The following is an 18,052-nucleotide window of genomic DNA, read 5'->3' as shown; positions in this document are numbered from 1 at the left end:
CAAAATTATTATTTTGAATAAAAATCATTATTTCTAATGTTGTCAATGTCTTGACTATATTTTCTATTCATTTTGCAACTCTTTTGATGAATAAAAGTGTGACTTTTAATGGAAAACTTGCATGGGTGACCCCAAACTTTTGCACAGTAGTGTGCTTTAATCCATGCAGAAAGGCCCTTGTTCCGACTGGGTTGCCAGGTCTTCTTGCGGCAAAGGCAAGAGCGATAACCACTACACCAACAGTGTGGCCCTTTATTTCAACAACACTAAACAGAAATGATAATCTGCAGCTTTAAGTGGCAAACAACAAAGCATCCCATAGTTGATTTACCAACAACAGCGTCGAAATATTATCAAAAGGGAAATCTGTCAAGGGCCCACGGTTGGTGTAGTGGTTAGCACTCTTGCCTTTGCAGCAAGAAGACCCGGGTTCCTGGGTGTAAGCCCCGTTTGGAACAACTTCGGAACAAGGGCCTTTCTGCAAGGAGTTTGCATGCGTGGGTTTTCTCTGGGTTCTCCGGTGTGCGCTCTGTCTTACATCACCGGCTTCACTCTCACATCGGCCCCCGTGGGCAACATGGTGCTCATATCCATCGACCGTTATGTAGCCATTTGTAACCCTCTGCAGTACACCGGCAAGGTCACTCGTGGCAGAGTGGAGGTGTCGGTGTGTCTGTGCTGGGACCTTCTCACTACTCTACAACGGGCTGATCCTGAAGGACCATCTTCGAGAGCCTAGCAGATACAGCTCCTGCTACGGGGAGTGCGTGGTGGTGATCAATTCTGCCTCCGGAGGTGTAGACCTCGCGCTTACTTTCATCGGCCCCTGCTCGATCATCGTTGTTCTGTATGTGAGAGTGTTCGTCGTGCCCGTGTCTCAGGCTCGTGCCATAGAGTCTCATATTACAGCTGTTACAGGCAGTTCAGTGACAGTTAAAGCAAAGAAGTCGGAGAGAAAAGCAGCTCGGACTCTGGGTGTCGTTATACTTGTGTTTTTGATGTCTTTCTGTCCATATTACTACCCATCTCTTGCAGGACAGGACACATCTAACAGTGCTTTGACTTGGCCCATTGTGTCCTGGCTTTTGTATTCAGATTCATGCATGAACCCTCTCATATATGCTTTTTTCTACCCGTGGTTTAGAAAAGCTATTAAGTTCATCGTCACCCTGAAGATACTAGAAAAGAACTCCTCTCACATAAGTATACTTTAAAGTCATGTTCTAAATAAATGTGATAGCAGTGTCTGATTTTTAATTAAATGTTTTATTTTAGCTGATATTTAACATTAATTTATTTTTTGTTGACTGGGGGAATATGGTTATGATCGTATCAGTGTAGAATAATGGGAATTGTAAGATGATTGTTTTGTTTCTGACATTTAAACATTTTAAGGTTAGAATGATATTATTTACTCATGATACATACATATATATATGAGTAAATAATACCGGCATGGTTTATCTATATTTATACTGCAGCCACTATTCACATCAGTAAGGTATACATTTTGTGAGGTAAATGTGGTGATATGGTATATTTAATTTAATGTCATCATTAAAGAATGTTAAAACTGTAATATATAAAAGTTATTCCTATATATATGTACATATATATACATGTACATATATATACATATATGTGTATATATGTATATATATATATATATATATATATATATATATATATATATATATATATATATATATATGGCTTCCAACACTACACTTTTAAATTGTTAACAGCTCTATGATGAAATCACGTTTGATAGTAGATATGTTGGTTTGGTTTAATTAATGACAAGTGCATAAACAAATATATTATAAAGATATTTCGATAAAATTATTGACATGAACAGTCACAGTTTATTAAAAATGTATGTTAAAAACACGAAACAATTTCAACAGATACAAAACGGAAAAGTTCTAATGCCGACGACTTCCTCTCCTCACCTCCTCTGAGACTTGCGCCGACTGAGTTCTGTTAAAAAAATAAAGTATGTTTATATATATGTTAATATATGTGTTGTCTTCTTGTACGAGATACTATTTCGTTATTTCACAGGTGAAAATGTGCATGACATGAAGTGCTTTTCACGACTTTCATGATCTAAAACAAATAATTAACAGAATATTGCAATATATATAAATATATAATTTATAAATATAAATACCAGGGATTTCATGTGGCCAGAAGTCTTCACAAGCTGGACACCGGGGCTCTGACTTCCCTTTGAAATATCTGGCCACACACGGGTTGTGTATTTTTATGCCGCATACAGGATTTTCACAAATTTGGCACTGGAAGAAGATAAATCAAATAAGTTAAATTTAGTGAGAAAACCATATAGAAGAAGATAAAATGACACAGGAAGTAAAAATAAATATATAAACTAACCCTAACCTGGATATGTGCTGAGAATTGTCTCAATTACACCTGTTTTTACATCATTATACAATCACATCCTTGAACATGAGAACATCTGTTAATGGATGTCATTGACAATGAAAGCTGTGTGGCCTTCATGATAGCTTACATTCACACCATTCACACATACATCATGACAGTTTGTGTCTCAAGGTAAAACAAATCTGCCCGAACTGTAAAGCAGTAATCCCTGACAGAAGAGACTCAGTTTCATCAGTAACTATTTAGAAACACAACAGACCTGATTCAGGTGCTGTCACAGCGGGAATAATGGTGAACACTTACCTGAACCGCGATGTTGTGGCAGATGTGACACACTTGGACCTGGTCCTGATACATCGCCCGAATGTAAGGCTCCATCTCTATAATACATCTGGTGGACAAGGTGTATTGACCTTGTTTCTAAAGATACAAACAGCGGTTGATTTCACACAAAGACAACAACATTATGCTGGAAGAAAAAAAAATGGTTAGGTAGTGTACAACACTTAGGGCCCTGGACAGATTTGTATTAAATTCGTTGAGGATTAAGATCGTCAGAGGATTAAAGGTGTTTAGATAGCAAATATATATATATACATACATATATATATATATATATACACACACACACATATATATATATATACGTATATATGTATATATACGTGTGTGTATATACGTGTATATATACATATACACATGTATACGTATATATACGTGTGTATATATACATATATACATACGTGTGTATATACGTATATATATATATATATATATATATATACACACGTATATACATATACGTTGACACCTATACATATCCATATACGTATATACCTATACATACACATATATATATACACACATATATATGCACATATACACATATGCACATATACGCACACATATATGCACATATACATACATATATATGCAAATATACATATATACACATACAACATATCGATATATATAAACACATATGTATATATACGTATACAAATATGTATACATACATAGATACATAGGAATTGAGTAATTGTTATTGATTTCACCTGAAAACAGTGCACGCAGAGTTTAACAGAGCTTATATGATTTTTTTTAAATTACAAAAAATATATGTAACAGAAGTGTCTCTATTGTTAATTTAGTGCAACTTGCTAACTAGAAGATAACCTGAATGACTTTTACAAACTATGTTAATTGTGCTCGTTAAAACTGTGAGAGTAAACTACTCAGAGTGGGTTTTGAATTATGTTAAGGACACCATTTTACCTCGCTGAGCCATTTGTCGTGCACCAGTCGGTTCAACAGGTGCTCCGTCTCACTCTTCTTCAGCTTTTTGTTGGTCAGGGCGTCGGCGCTGTTCAGGATGTCGGTGGAAGAGGCCATGCCGTTCTCAGAACCCACAATCAGGTCCATCTGAGTTGGAACATGCCAGTTATATGTCCAGTATTGCACGATTGATCATTTGTGAAGTGAATTTAAACACAAAGCCAGTATTTCATTATGAGACTGCTGCATTGGATTGCATCACAGTGATCAATTGTTACTATTCCTGCAGGTTCACTCCGTAGGTGAGTGTAATCAGCATTTTCAACATTTCATTTCAAAATGTTCACGTTGGAAGCGGAAAAATTGGCTAGTTGCTGAAATGCTATGAAAACAGATTCAGCAAATAAAGGATGATGTTTACAAAAATCACCGGAATGAAACAGCTCTCTAGCTTCCTTATTTAACTGCAGAGAAACGACGTAAGCGAGAGGAAAAGTGTGGACTGATGAGAAAACCACAACATTCCTTAACTTTGTGCCAGAAAATAATCATGGCATTTTTTCATCACACAATATTTTCCTCTTGCCTGGCACAACTTTCATCATTAAGTTGTGTGTTCACATCCTTCTGTGGTGAACTGGATTATTGCTTATACCAACGAACTCCCAATAAAGTCCCAATATTCACAGTGGATCGAAATACACCTCAAATAAACCTCAAATCATGATTCAAGGTTTTAATTTCGATAACTGTGCGGGAAAAATACACCAAAAATGTCCTGACCGTTTTGGTGAACAGCTCCAGCTCGTTGTCAGCGTAATCTGATGACATCCTGGTGATGTCAGTCTCAGCCAGATTCACCTGAACAACAAGGAGTAAAACAACAGTTCATAACGACTCACTGTCCATCATTTTCATGGATTTAACATAGAGACCCAGAGCAAGAATTAAAGACAGACGAACCAAGGCGTAATACTGTTGGCCATTGTCCTCAGACATTCCTTTCCTGATTTGAATGGACATGGGATGCAGTTTTGGGTTGATGGTATCAATGAACTCATCCAGTTTGTCAGGAGCATACTGAGCTGCAAAAAATAAAAATAAAAAAAAAATTGTTTTAGCATTTTTCAATGCAGGCGGGAGATATTTTATGACATTTTCAAGAATTTTTAACAACCACAAACCACCCAAAACTTCAAATTCTAAGAGTTTTCGTTTCAGATATAAATATAGCTGTGTGGGTACAAATTACGTAATTTAATTATGTTAAATTACAGACGGATAAAATAAATAACTGGATATTACCGAAGTACATTTCCCGTAAACTTTTAACGATATGACTTCATGTATTTTATTGTGATTCTATTTCCATAATTACAAATAAGATGTGAATTGCTGGCTTAAGGGGTTACATGTTACAAATCACAGTTTTTCTTGCACCTATATATAATATATGTATGGTGCATTATAAACAGATGTGATGACTTATATGAATATAAAATGACTCACTGTTGTGTGTTTCACAGCAATGCTGATAGAGTGACTTCGCTCCCAGTTCATCAACAATGCCACTGGCCATCATGGTTTGTAGAAACCTGCGATGGCTGTCTCCCATCTGTCGTGACATGTCTCTGAAAGTGAATGTGAAACTCTGAAAACACAACAATCATGCGGTTATTATTATTTGGTGAATGTCAATGAGTTAAAGTACACTTTAGTCTAAATATTCCTGAATGTGGGTACAGAAAAATGCTCCACATTCAATGGTCAGTGTTTCTCAATAATGTGGTGAATTTTTGCTTCACTTTAACAAAAAAAAACAAAAATGTAATTAATGATTAATGTAAGAATGCATTGATTTATTGGTTATACTTGTCTTGGACTTGATTTGTACATAACGCCTTTACAGATACAATAAAAACAACACATAACGACACTAAAAATGATCAGCATATACACTTACTCAACAAATACTAAACTAATCATTAAAAAAGAGCACCAGGAGTCTATTTACACGTTATTTAAGGTTTAATTTGGCATCATTTTAGTGCTAGCTGAATGTACTCATGACTATGGAGCCCCATAAGGGACATGGTGAGATTATGTTTTGCTAGGTAACGCAAAATAGAATTATAGATTTTTAATACACTAACTTACCACGTTGACTGATGCACTGGTTCAACTGACTTCTAATGTCGATATCGTGCGAGTCAAACACATATCATAAACTTTGTACATGTTTCTTATTTACATCTACGTCTTCTGAAATGAACGCGTCACCTCAATCCGAACCAGCGCAGGAACCTTGAACATTTACATCCCCGAGCCTCATTTGTGACCTAATATTCATAAAATACACACGTTTAAATGCTTAATGGTTTAAATAGACGAGTTTCTTAAGCTAACAGAAACAGTAAACAGGATTACCTGCAGCAGTTGATGTTCCCTCTTCGCCGCCGACTTCCGGGGACTCGAGTTGTATGATGAATTACCGCCACCTGTTGGTGTGGCGTGTGTATCACTCAAGCATGTTTACGTACTACGGAAGTGTATTAGGGCCACATGTCAAACTTCTTTTGGGAAAGAAAGTAAAAGAAAACCACAAACGGCATGAATTATAAGAATAAACTGGATAGATGCACACATATATATATATATACTACATGTAATATATAATACATGTATGTATACATATATATAAAAATATACATACATATACATATATACATTTATATGCATACATATATGTATATGTATCTCTATATGCAGATACATGTGTATATCTATACATATACATATACTTTTAGATGTGAAAACAACACCAATACCTTCTAAAGTTGGGACATCATCTTTCACCTGGCACGTTGAAATTGACCTTTACCAAAAAGCAAGAACTTGAGTGAAGACACTGCCATTATTAAACAGCAGACATGATGGTTAATGTAACTTGGCGTTTAACGTCAGGTACTATACATAAATCAAATAAAATGTTCCATTAGGAGCTGCAAGTTTATGGGTGTCAGTTTTTTCTTTTTGCTGTAAATACAAAAACACCAAATGTTTGAATCTTGACTATTCACGAAAATACATTGTCCACAGCATTTACATAGGCACCATTGGTATCTGATTTATAACTCACCCAACAAGATAACACTGTAAACTATGGTATGTATTCTGTGGGATATGATAAGAAAGAATTTCTGTGGCCCCTTGCGTGAGCTTTAGATTTGTTCAACAGCACATAAAACAGATTTATTCTAAATGCTTTATTACTCTAACAAATTAAATAAGAACATATTATACAAGGTGTCCGAGTCTTTGATTACAATATAGCCTATTATTAACAATATTTAAATACAGTATCCAATGTCATCGAGTTATACTGCAGCATTTAACCTAATACTCCTCAATGTAGTCCCAAAGGCTCTATATCAAACAACTCAAGTTCAAAGGGCATCTCTAAAACGATCAGGTTATCATTGTGGTGGTAATCTGCAATCAATGGTCTTCAGTGTGTTTACATACACACACAAAAATGTTACTAGTGTAGAAAAAAAAAAGAAAGAAAATAATGGAATATATGTGGATTTAAACCGTCTACCCAGTGTACAGCACTCCAGACTTCTCTTTAAGCTGACCAACTGAAAAACTGAAAAAAAATCACCAACTCAGAAACATTGAAGTTGTTCTATGATTCACGTTGACCCTGAAAAAAATGTTGAACAACGTACAGTGGATAAGTCAGTACAGTGTCATCAAAGTATTGCTTTAACGTGTTAAAGTCAAATTATTCATGTGTGTGCAAACACACTGGTGTTCAGGATGCTCCCAGTCCCAAATCACTCAAGAGAAGCGTTTATATTTTACACCCCAACTTAGAAACACTTTTGTGTCATTCTAATTACAATTTAGATTAACAATGACTCCACAGTGAGTTGTATGTAAACAGATTCATCCAGAATGGTTCCTGTCTGAGCAAAAATGAAAAGACCAAGAAGTCGACAATGACCTCAGAGAATGGAAATGCAGATACTGGCAATGGCATAAGACTGGGAATAAAATGTCCAGAGCTATTTCTACTTCCTGTCATAATGTCTTCACATTACCAACCACCCTGATCATGCGCACTTGATATGACACCAAATCCCGAATGGACACAAAACTCATTATCATCATCAAAATGGAGTCAAAACTGGACTAACAGAATGTGCAATAAAAAAAGATTCACAATGTGATCAATCCTAAACAATGTGGTTGCACAACTAAGCACGTGTCAGTCATTCTTCCAGTTTTGCCCTCCTGTTGTGACTCCATACCATCTCCACAAAAGCTTGTTTTTTTTTTGCCATCACCCTCTTCCTTATTTCTTTTAAGTGCACGTTGTTGACTCGGTGTGCTTTTTCGTCCACTCTATTGTCTGTATAATTTAAGTTGGCAGCAGTCGGCTGAGAAAACACCAAACCTGAGGATGAGATGCAGAACGGAAAGAGGATGACAAACCACGAGAGGATGCCTGTTGTGAAACTGTCAACTGAGACACATCACTTAAAGGGATAGTTCGGAATTTTGGGCATAAGACCTATTTTCCAACTCAGCCGGTGTGATGGAGACGTCTGGAGACGTTTTCAAGAAATTTCATTCAGTTCTTCTAGTTGCCGAGTTCGCTGGTGCTATGGCTAGCGCAAGTCAATGGTACCTGCTAGCATGGCATTAGAAACACTCATACCGACTCCACAGCGCACCCGAGGCAAATCAATTGTAACGGCAGACTATCGATGTACATCTGTGTTGATAGAATAATATTTGAAACAAAACTAACCTCGCATCGCATGAATTTTTGAGGGACTACTTTCTCAGCATTATACTTCTGGCCGCTGCCAGAAGTATGACGCGCTGCTGCTGCTGCTGAGACATAAATCCGTCAAATTGCAAGGTTGGTTTTATTTCAAACACTCTATCAACACAGATATGTACATCACACCGGCTGAGTTGGAAAAAAGGTCTTATGTCCAAAATTCCGAACTATCCCTTTAATAAAAGTCTTGTGTTCTGCTTATCATTTGACTGTGTACCTTGTGTTCTAGTGGCTGGTAGGAAACTGCCCATGTGTGTTGATGGAGTGCTGCAGCTTTTCTTCTTTGGCCCTTCTGCTGTGACAAAGCTGCAGAGTAACGCAGAGAGACAGAGAGAGAGACAGGGTGTTATAAACAGAAACAGAAATACCACAATTGTCTCCACACTAATACTGCTTCACTTCAGGCCTCTGACCGTTCTCTTCTCCATGAAGCTGGTCAGGAATTCATCTATGTCGGTGCGCCCCTCCAAGAAGATTTCAGCTGTCTCATCTGACTCCTCCTCTGCCTGGTGGGCTGCAACTTTTAACCGAGCCTGTAACGTACTGAGACTGCAACTCTAGCAGGGGATAAAAAAAAGCACTTAAGTAAGAAACAAAGAAACAGCCATATTCAGATTTAAGACTGAATTTTAGCGTTTGGTTTATCTGATGGGCACAGTGAACATCAGCAGTAAATAGAGGTAAACATGTTGGATTATATGATCACAAATTCTAATGCCTGAGAAGTTCAAATGTGATTGTGATTTTCTCCTAAACCTCATCAACCCCCTTCCTGTTTTTGATCAGAGTGAGATGAGTGAAGCCTCTTACATCACTGAGTTCATGCTGCCTCTGCATCTTTGTCTCAAAGGCAGACTTCATCTGAGTCAGCTGGTCAAACTGTAAAAACAGAAGAAAAACCCAAACCCCCGATCAATTAACTAAAACACAATAGCATGGTTGGTTTTGTTGTGTATTTGTAAGCATTTTAAATAAGTAGATATACAAGTGCTTACCTTGTAGAGCATTTCTTGCCTCTTTCCTTCCAGCTGTGGCTCCATCTGAAGGTTATTTTCTGTAAAAGACAACAAGAAATGTTCAGGTCTTTGTTGAGCTCAACCACATTAAGCCTTCACTTTCATTACTGGCCTGAAAGACAGAGAACAGACTTACTAGCCATGTCTACTATGCTGGTGACCAGCTCCTCTTTATCGCTGGTGACCTGCTTGAGTTGTGGTAAACTCAAAAAGAACTTCAGCAGCACGTCCTCATTTTCAGACAAATCCGACAGCTGAGTCCGACTGGGATGAGACAGTGGGTGAAAGGAGAGAACAAGGACATCAATGATCGGTTCGAAAGGAACGTGACATTTTATGATGATACTTTGGAATACTTTACTTCATGTCACAGAGTTCTGGAAAAGACTCTGGAATTTCAGGCATCTTGTACATGTGTCCATTTATTCCAGGCTGAAAAGGACGATATGACAAACAGTGTAAGGAAGTAGATAGAGTAGATATTTGAGAAAACATCAGGACATTAATGTTTCAGAGAGTCTGGCTCTACTAACAGTTTGTTTAACTAAGAGGAAAAAACATAACTTTTAATATGGCATTCTTTAAAAAGTGCAGCCACAAAACTTATTACTACTTTCCAACCTAGAAAATGTTCTAGCCAATCTAAAAGGTATATATCGCCACCTACTGACATAACAATAGCATAACACGGCACCACATGTACGACCTCAGCAGCACATTATGACTAAAACATGGATTACTTGGAATGTTGTTCTGTCCTTTGAAGTTAAAATAGAATTTTGTGTTCCGATTTCATATTTGACAAAAAATCTGTCACAGTAGTGGATGATTTTATTTTCTGGACAAAATACTGGAGCTATAGAGGGTTTTTTTTTACAGCTTAGGGGGCTGTTCGCATACAGTATATATTGGGTGTACAAATACATTTCTCTCTTTGATCCAAGTGTGGGATGCCCGTTTTTCTGGGTGCGTCCTGAAAATACCTCATCTTTTTGGAATGCAGCGAGTGCTTTCAGCACCTATCTTTTGATGCTTGGGCCAAAGAAGTCATAAAAAATAAAAAAAAGACAAATTGACTGTTCGTCTAAGCAGCTCCAAGGTTTTGGTTGCTTAGCAACGACAGATGCAACAGGCTCGCGACCCTAAACGGCTTCTTCCGCGTGTTTTTCAAGTAATTTTCTTGGGTTTTTAGACACTGCATGTAAACAGCCCCCGACAGCTCGCATTATGTTCCTCTGTTTTTGCACAGTGGGTGTTACTGCCCAACCTGCAATCATGATCAGTCTACCTGTGAATCTACAGTAGGTACAGGCAGTGGCAGGTCAGAAATCAGTCCGTATGGAGCTGGAGCTCGAGGAGGCCCATGGACATTATCGACGGCTGGGTGAGGCATGGGAGCTGCAACTGGACCAGGAGGTGGCGTCTGACTCGGACCCACATGACGAGGACCGTAATGGAAAGCCTGAGTCGGGTACGCAGCCATGCCTGACGGCTTGTACATACTGCTGCAATTCACGGAGGAGACACATTTTTACCAAAGCAGAACAAGTGAATCAATGCATTTTTCGAGGACATCTGGGCAAAAACATTCTTTACCAGCTGAAATGTAATTCATTAGTTAGACTTTAATTAGCACCAAAAATATGTAATTGTATGAAAATGTTAATTTACATGAGAAAGTAATAACAAGATTAAACTCACTATGGAAATCCAGCAGAGCCAGTAGACATCAGAGCAGGAGGACTTTTCCAGAACTCATCCAAGAGACTTTGAACGACCTTACCCAGATCTGAGTGCATCCCAAACTAAAACATATTGAAAAAAGAAAAAGACAACACCTTCATTAAAGCGAGAAAAAATTAACACATGAGCAAACAAAACATCTTCTTGAAGGAAAATTATGTTTCTACAGTTGACCATCACTAGGGATAGAATTGACTTGAGCAATGTAAATCACTGATCACGATTTATATGAAGCTAATCAGTCATAATTATTATTAATTTGTGTGAGTGAAATGTATATTCTAATAGAAGAAAGTGAAATAGGCCTTTGGCGGTTCAGAAATGAACAGAAAAGAAAGAGAAAGAAAAAAGAAAAAGAATTGTTGTAATTGTGAATACAGACGAAAAAACAAACCTCTACTGTACATATCTTGAGCATGACAATGCAGCAAGAGGACAGCCCGGTTGCTGACAAGAAAAACAAGCAACGACATATCCTTTTATCCTTTTCATAAATCAGTGTTTGAAAGTTGCCGTTTTAAAAACACAGGCAGGCCATTTTTAGTGTACCCACTAGCTTACACCATGACTTCTACCCAGTCAACAAAATGGTCAATAACAGCCTTTTACTTAAAAACAAAGGGAAGGAAAAAACACCGACAACGTTCAATCTTTCTGTAGAGAGAGAAAGAAGTTGTAACATTTTGTTAAAAAAAAGGGATGTAATCGTATACTTTAAGATTATACAGTCATCTGATGTCCGACTGAATAGCTGGACCCATAAGGTCAGTCTTGCTTTACAAATAATTAATATAATTAAATAAATGTGTATGAATAAATGTGAAGGATTAGAAGAAAAATATTTCAGGACATAGCACATTACCTCAACAGTGAGAATATCTGTTTCAGTTTCCTTCTTACTATTGTTATGAGTGATGTTTTTTTGGAAATACTGAAATGAACATCGGAAAAAAATTAAACTCATTGATCTTGTTCATTTCCATTTGGTCTGGGAGCACACACAGTCAGCACGTATGGACTGTGTAGACCCAAGCTCCAAGTTTGGGGACACATCCATCTTAACCAAATTAATCAAAAGCCTCAACTACTACTTAACTACTACTTACATTTGTGATGAGGGGACTAGTGATCATGGTGCCATTGTTGCTGTCAACTAAATGATGACCAACAGGCGGGTAGACGCTAACCACCGGCTTCTCCTGAGGGAACTGAGGAGGTAGCAGACTAAAAGACAGAAGGAAAACGGTCAAGTTTACAGAGTGACCACGAAGCTGGGTCATTACCTGCTTTTGAAAAAAAAAAATCACTATAAAAATGTACTCACATGTTAACACTAATCGTGGAGTTGTTGACTGTGAATGGTATTCTGTACTCCACATCTTTCTGGATCTCAGCAAGGCTGTTTTGAAAGAAAAACACAGGAATGTAATGCGATGACATTATTGCTGGAAAATATACATTCCTACATTTGTATGTGAGAATCCTGCCAGTTTGGAAAGAGGAAAGAACCCATAAAAAGGGCTGCTTTACAAAGAAAGTCTTCCTATAAGCAAGACTATTTGGACTAAGAAAGATAATTTAGTCTGCAACTGCGGGCACATATTGAAGAGTTAAACTGTTAAAACCTAAATTTCTTTTTTCTAAGCATTACCTCCTTATGGATATCTTTGCATTAATATATGACATAACTGTATACAATGACAACAACCCAGTACTGTCAGTTAGCAATGTTAATAATGGGCCCTGAAGGTAATATCAGATTTTCAAAATTATGTGGTACCTTATATAATTATACATAACCCTTCCTTAATAGGTAGTGAATGTGATGTTAGTGGCTCTCAAATGTGGGTCCTGGGCACATACAACATAGATTAATTAATTAAACGTAGGATTGCTATACATACAGCAGGTCTATAGGTCAATTTTTCCCTCAGCTGAGGATCCCCTAATAGATATTTTCAAATATTCTGGAGACTCTTAGGGGATCTTTGGCTGAGGAAAAAAATCAAGGACCTCTGCTTCAACATCACTGTCAAGCCATGATCGGCATTTCACACAGCACATTCGCCTTGTCATCTCTATAATTGCCTGAATTGCGCAGCCAGAGAAGAGCAAAGAACCATCACAAATGTATTATAACGTGTTAACATCTATTTATGGTTAATTTAAGGAGGTACAACAGTTCCTTTGTCAATCTGCATCAGGAGGGTGGTGACTACAATTTAATGCTGTTGACTAACAAGAGATGAACTAAGAGAACAGTCTGTTCTTGCAAACAGTTAAAGACTGACTCAGGAGGAAGAAAACAAAACAAAACAAAAAGTCCCCAAGTTATCAGTGCTTCTTTGTAGGCAAACGCTAATACTTCAATCCTCACATAGAGTCAACACTTTTCAAGCTGTAACATAGAATCTTGTGTTCAAATTAATTCGGCGCCTTTGCATATATTGATGAAATCACTGTAGTCAAGTCCCAATTTTTTTTTATAGTATATATAAAACCCGTTTCCCCCTTTAAGATAGTTGCATAAGCATTTGTTTTTATGACCAATTCCATGATATGGGCCCGTAATAAAGTCTGATTAGAATCGATAAGCCAAATCTTTCTACAGCTACAGGTGATATGTTATTTTGACAAACGCTGTACTGAACGATCACAGGACACTTGTGTCATCAGCCCTAAAATGAAACTGTCACTGTCACTTACTGACTTGTTTAGCTAACCAGCTAACTCATGACCCTGGTAAACTGCACCTAAATCGCTGTTTAGAATAAATGTTAACCGTAGTTAGTAACACTCACATCGAGGGTCAAATAATATTAAATACGTCCCGATGACATAATGACAAAACAGCAAGACTACAACGAAAAACGAGGGCGTATGCTATACGTTAGCCTAGCGTGTTTATTCACACTTTAACTGATGGCTAGCAACACCACATAAACATAAGCCGTGAACGGCGAGAAACGTGACATAAGCGGATGGTTAACACCGCGGCGGCCATTATCTCAGATTCAAAACAAATACGTCCATCGTAACGAGCCAACGAGCGGTACCAGGGTCTGTCTGGTTTAGGTGACGCACATTACCTGGGGTGAGCGACTTTGAGTGAGTCGATCTGCCGCTGTCTTTGTTGCTGTAGGCTGCTCAACTGTGGGAGAGGTCCGGAGCCTTTGGACAGAGGGAAAAGCCAGTTCATCCTCTCCTGGCGTCCAACCAAGGACTCAACTTGGTGACAGAAGCTACGGGCCGTCAGTACACACGCGAAGAAGTGGAAGAGAAAGTGAACATGGAGAGTGTGGTGCTAGCCCCGGTTAGCTCTTACGACTCGGTTTGTTGTGCACGCGAGGCGTTCTTTGTATTTACGTGACAAAGTCAGATGGCATATCCCCGTGTGTCGACTAAAATGTCAACTTCTCTTTAGCTCCGCGGGCTGGTGAGTACATAAAGTACTGCCATTAACACTGGCGGAGCGGCATGTAAGTACAGCTAAAGGAAGACAACAACCTAGCGAGTAAAAGCTTGATCAACTTATTTACGTGTTACGTCACGCACTAAGTGCACGTTAAGCGCAGCTTCCGCCTTCTCTTCTTCGCATTTAAAAGCGGATTACAATCCATTTCGGGCGCTATCGCCACCAGCTGTTGAATTATACAATTGTAAGATTTTGATTTAGAGGTAGGTACACATACACACGTCTATTCGGACAAAGGTTATACTTGTTTTGAATGTTTCATTAGTTTTTTTATTTAATTATTATTTTATTTTTTTTACTTTTCTTTACTAATTTTCTGACACTTTGAACAATACAGTACAGACATATAAAAACCTCACATACGTACACTCTTACAAATACACAAGACAAGGGGGGGTATACATATATACTGTAAAACGTCTATTCGGACAAAGGTTATACTAGTTTTGAATGTTTCATTAGTTTTTTTTATTTAATTATTATTATTATTTGTTTTACTTTTCTTTACTAATTTTCTGACACTTTGAACAATACAGTACAGACATATAAAAACCTCACATACGTACACTCTTACCAATACACAAGACAAGGGGGGTATACATATATACTGTAAAAAATAAAATAAAATAAAAAATATAAAATAAAATAAAAAATGTAATAAAGAAAGATTAAGTTTGAAATACAATGAAATATTAATATATAAACATATATATACACTGTATATGTATATAATTGCATGAGGTAAAGCAAAGAAATTAAAAACCAAACACCTTTGACCTTTTGTTTTTAAAATGTGTTAATTTTAAATTGTTTAGATTGAGCGGGTTTAGTTTGTATTAGTTTTAGTGTTAGTTTCAACATCTTTTCAGTTCAACCTAATCATTAACAACATCATATACAACTACATCTCCCACTTAACAGAAACATTAGGTTAAATACAGCGCCAACAACATAAGACACATTCATGCTGTTGAGAAGTGACAACTTAATATACTACATTATGCTTCATATTTACATTTAAGAATGACCACTCTGACCATATTCTCTTCCTCTGAGATTCATGAAGAAGCAAAGAACAATCATCAATGACACTGAGCATATGAAATAAATCATTACTCAATACCCATTTCATGCTCAGAAGAGAACATCACATCTCATCATCATGGTAAGCGAGACCAAACTCTTTGGAAACACACTTCTCAAGTCAGAAACTATAGAAATGATCCCTGAAAGTATAGTCTTAGTTTGACAGTGGGCAGAGACGGGCTTCTACTCTTCAAACTATCCTGGTCACTCATGGTTTTCTCCTACTGTCTCATAAACAACACAACACGTCAACTCACAAGTTAAGACTTCAATAAAACATTTCTAACCATTAGTTCACTTCAAAGAACCACTCTGATCTTATTGTCTTCATCTAAGCTCCATGAAAGGGCAAAAAAACCTCATCAATGTCAGAGAGCCTATGAAATGATTCATTACTCAGTGTCTGCTTTACACTCAGCAGATAATATCACAGCTCATCATTGTAGTCAGTGAGACCGTTCACTGCAGAAAACACATGTTCATAAATTAGAAACTACAGAAATAATCTCTGTAAATCTATTTTTAGTGGGCTGTGACAACTGGCAAGACAATATGCTGCTCTTAAGGCCACATTATACTTCTCCGACTGCGTATGCGTTATCCGTCTGCGTCACCACGGAGACGCCTCGAGCATTTATACTTCTGCGTCGTGGTGACGGACACTCGTTGCAATTTCCCGCCCGATCAGTAGGGGTCGCTGCGCAAGGTTGTTGTGCTTCTGGCTACAGTGAGCAATGGCGTCCGAGAAAGAAAGAGAGAAAAAGACTGTTGTTTTCTGAAACAGTGGCCGTTTCTCACTTTTCTGTGTGACGGAACGCAGTTTTAAGATAATTTGAGGCGAGAAATTGGCCATTTAGAGTCTAAACATGTGCTGTGTGTGTTAAGATATGACGTATTTATAGTTCGGCAGCGGCGTTATCGGCGGGGATCAGCTCCGCCTCTGTCAGGACGCCCGGAGCGCACTGAGAGCCGGCACAGAGCAGCTTAGCTCGGCCTGTCCTGAGGACCAATCGCAGCTCTTGCCGTCTCCGTAGTCCCTTGACGGAGTGACGGACACTTAAAAAATATTCCGTGCACCCGGAGACGACGCAGAGGCTCTTCAACAGGTTCTGCGTCGACGCAGAGGACTCTGCGTAGCTACGCAGAGCACTTTACGCAGGAGTATAAATTGGGCTTTAGTCCACTCCTGTGAGTTGTGAATCAACACAGCAAAGCACAACCTATAAAAATGCAGAGCATAAATAATGTTCCTAAATTGTATTCCTCAACAAATGATTAATTTAAGTCACATATGGATAATGTCAATAAAGCCATTAATCCAACAAGCAAAATCAGATCTCACATTTACTGGAACATTAACTAAACTACAACACTATCAATGTCAACCACTTCATTCACTGTAGGGTCAAGTAGTAAGAAGCTCTACTTTGACATGATAAACGTTCACGTTAAATGATAAACATTCACGTTAAATGATAACCACTCAGACCATATACCCTTCTTCTAAGCTTCATGAAGAAGCAAAGAACAGTCATCAATGACACTAAACATATGAATTGAATCATTACTTAAAGCCAGCTTCATGCTCAGAAGAGAATATCAAAACTCATCATCGTGGTAAGCGAAACCAAACTCTTTAGAAACACATTTCTCAAGTCAGAAACTATAGAAATGATCCCTGAAAGTATAGTCTTAGTTTGAGAGAAGGCAAAGACAGGATTTTACTCTTCAGACTATCCTGGTCACTTATGGTTTTCTCCTACTGTCTCACACAGTTTGCCAACCGTTCTTTTTTATATGCAAATTGTATATCAGTGTCATTTTTGATTTATTGGCATTGAAGTTAATTGTAGCCTGCTAATGTTTTTATTGTGCCACAAAGGTTTTTATTAGTGCTGTCAAACGATTAATCGCATTAATGTCATAGTTAACTCACGATTAATCACACATTTTTTATCTATTGCAATTTCAAGACACAATATTTATAATATATTTGTTCAAGCCTAAATCTTATTTTAGATGAATTATTATTACACATCTTATTCTACAGACTGAACCACCCTGACAGACAAACTAATCTGTGCTTAAAAGTTAAATTATCATAAAAGATAAAACAATGACAGCATGAATGATTGAAAAATCACTATTTTACCTAACCTATAACGCGCTTTCAACAAGTCAAAGATATCTTGT

General features: G+C 37.6%; 3 protein-coding genes across 5 annotated transcripts; 1 reads left to right on the top strand and 2 right to left on the bottom strand.

Annotated features, from left to right (window-relative positions):
- Nucleotides 1–493: 493 nt before the first annotated feature.
- Nucleotides 494–1,214, top strand: LOC310940694 (trace amine-associated receptor 13c-like; the record flags this gene model as incomplete). Its single annotated transcript, XM_083905683.1, is given in 2 exon segments — nucleotides 494–682; nucleotides 684–1,214. Coding segments are annotated over 2 exon segments (720 nt in total).
- Nucleotides 1,215–1,851: 637 nt separating this feature from the next.
- Nucleotides 1,852–6,146, bottom strand: nsmce1 (NSE1 homolog, SMC5-SMC6 complex component). Of its 2 annotated transcripts, none has more exons than XM_083906029.1 (8): nucleotides 6,112–6,146; nucleotides 5,194–5,335; nucleotides 4,648–4,769; nucleotides 4,468–4,545; nucleotides 3,685–3,831; nucleotides 2,713–2,829; nucleotides 2,174–2,300; nucleotides 1,852–1,980 (listed from the first exon to the last, which is right to left on the bottom strand). In XM_083906029.1, the coding sequence occupies exons 2-8, from the start codon at nucleotides 5,309–5,311 to the stop codon at nucleotides 1,949–1,951; spliced, it is 741 nt and encodes a 246-aa protein (XP_083762155.1). In that variant the 5' UTR covers nucleotides 5,312–5,335; nucleotides 6,112–6,146; the 3' UTR covers nucleotides 1,852–1,948. The 2 variants fall into 2 exon arrangements, with proteins under 2 accessions (XP_083762155.1, XP_083762156.1); XM_083906030.1 differs by lacking the exon at nucleotides 6,112–6,146 and adding an exon at nucleotides 5,936–5,995 and having other exon boundaries at nucleotides 5,194–5,315.
- Nucleotides 6,147–6,998: 852 nt separating this feature from the next.
- Nucleotides 6,999–14,817, bottom strand: vps37a (VPS37A subunit of ESCRT-I). 2 transcript variants are annotated; one of them, XM_083905727.1, is made up of 12 exons: nucleotides 14,388–14,817; nucleotides 12,623–12,697; nucleotides 12,405–12,522; nucleotides 11,257–11,360; nucleotides 10,844–11,060; nucleotides 9,917–9,987; nucleotides 9,692–9,819; nucleotides 9,535–9,593; nucleotides 9,350–9,418; nucleotides 8,953–9,096; nucleotides 8,757–8,845; nucleotides 6,999–8,146 (listed from the first exon to the last, which is right to left on the bottom strand). In XM_083905727.1, the coding sequence occupies exons 1-11, from the start codon at nucleotides 14,495–14,497 to the stop codon at nucleotides 8,765–8,767; spliced, it is 1,176 nt and encodes a 391-aa protein (XP_083761853.1). In that variant the 5' UTR covers nucleotides 14,498–14,817; the 3' UTR covers nucleotides 6,999–8,146; nucleotides 8,757–8,764. The 2 variants fall into 2 exon arrangements, with proteins under 2 accessions (XP_083761853.1, XP_083761854.1); XM_083905728.1 differs by having other exon boundaries at nucleotides 10,844–11,057.
- Nucleotides 14,818–18,052: the final 3,235 nt, after the last annotated feature.

Source organism: Microchirus variegatus, assembly GCF_963457635.1.
Source record: "Microchirus variegatus genome assembly, chromosome: 19".
In the NCBI taxonomy this organism is placed as follows: Eukaryota; Metazoa; Chordata; class Actinopteri; order Pleuronectiformes; family Soleidae; genus Microchirus; species Microchirus variegatus.
This window is presented reverse-complemented; position numbering and strand designations above follow the sequence as displayed.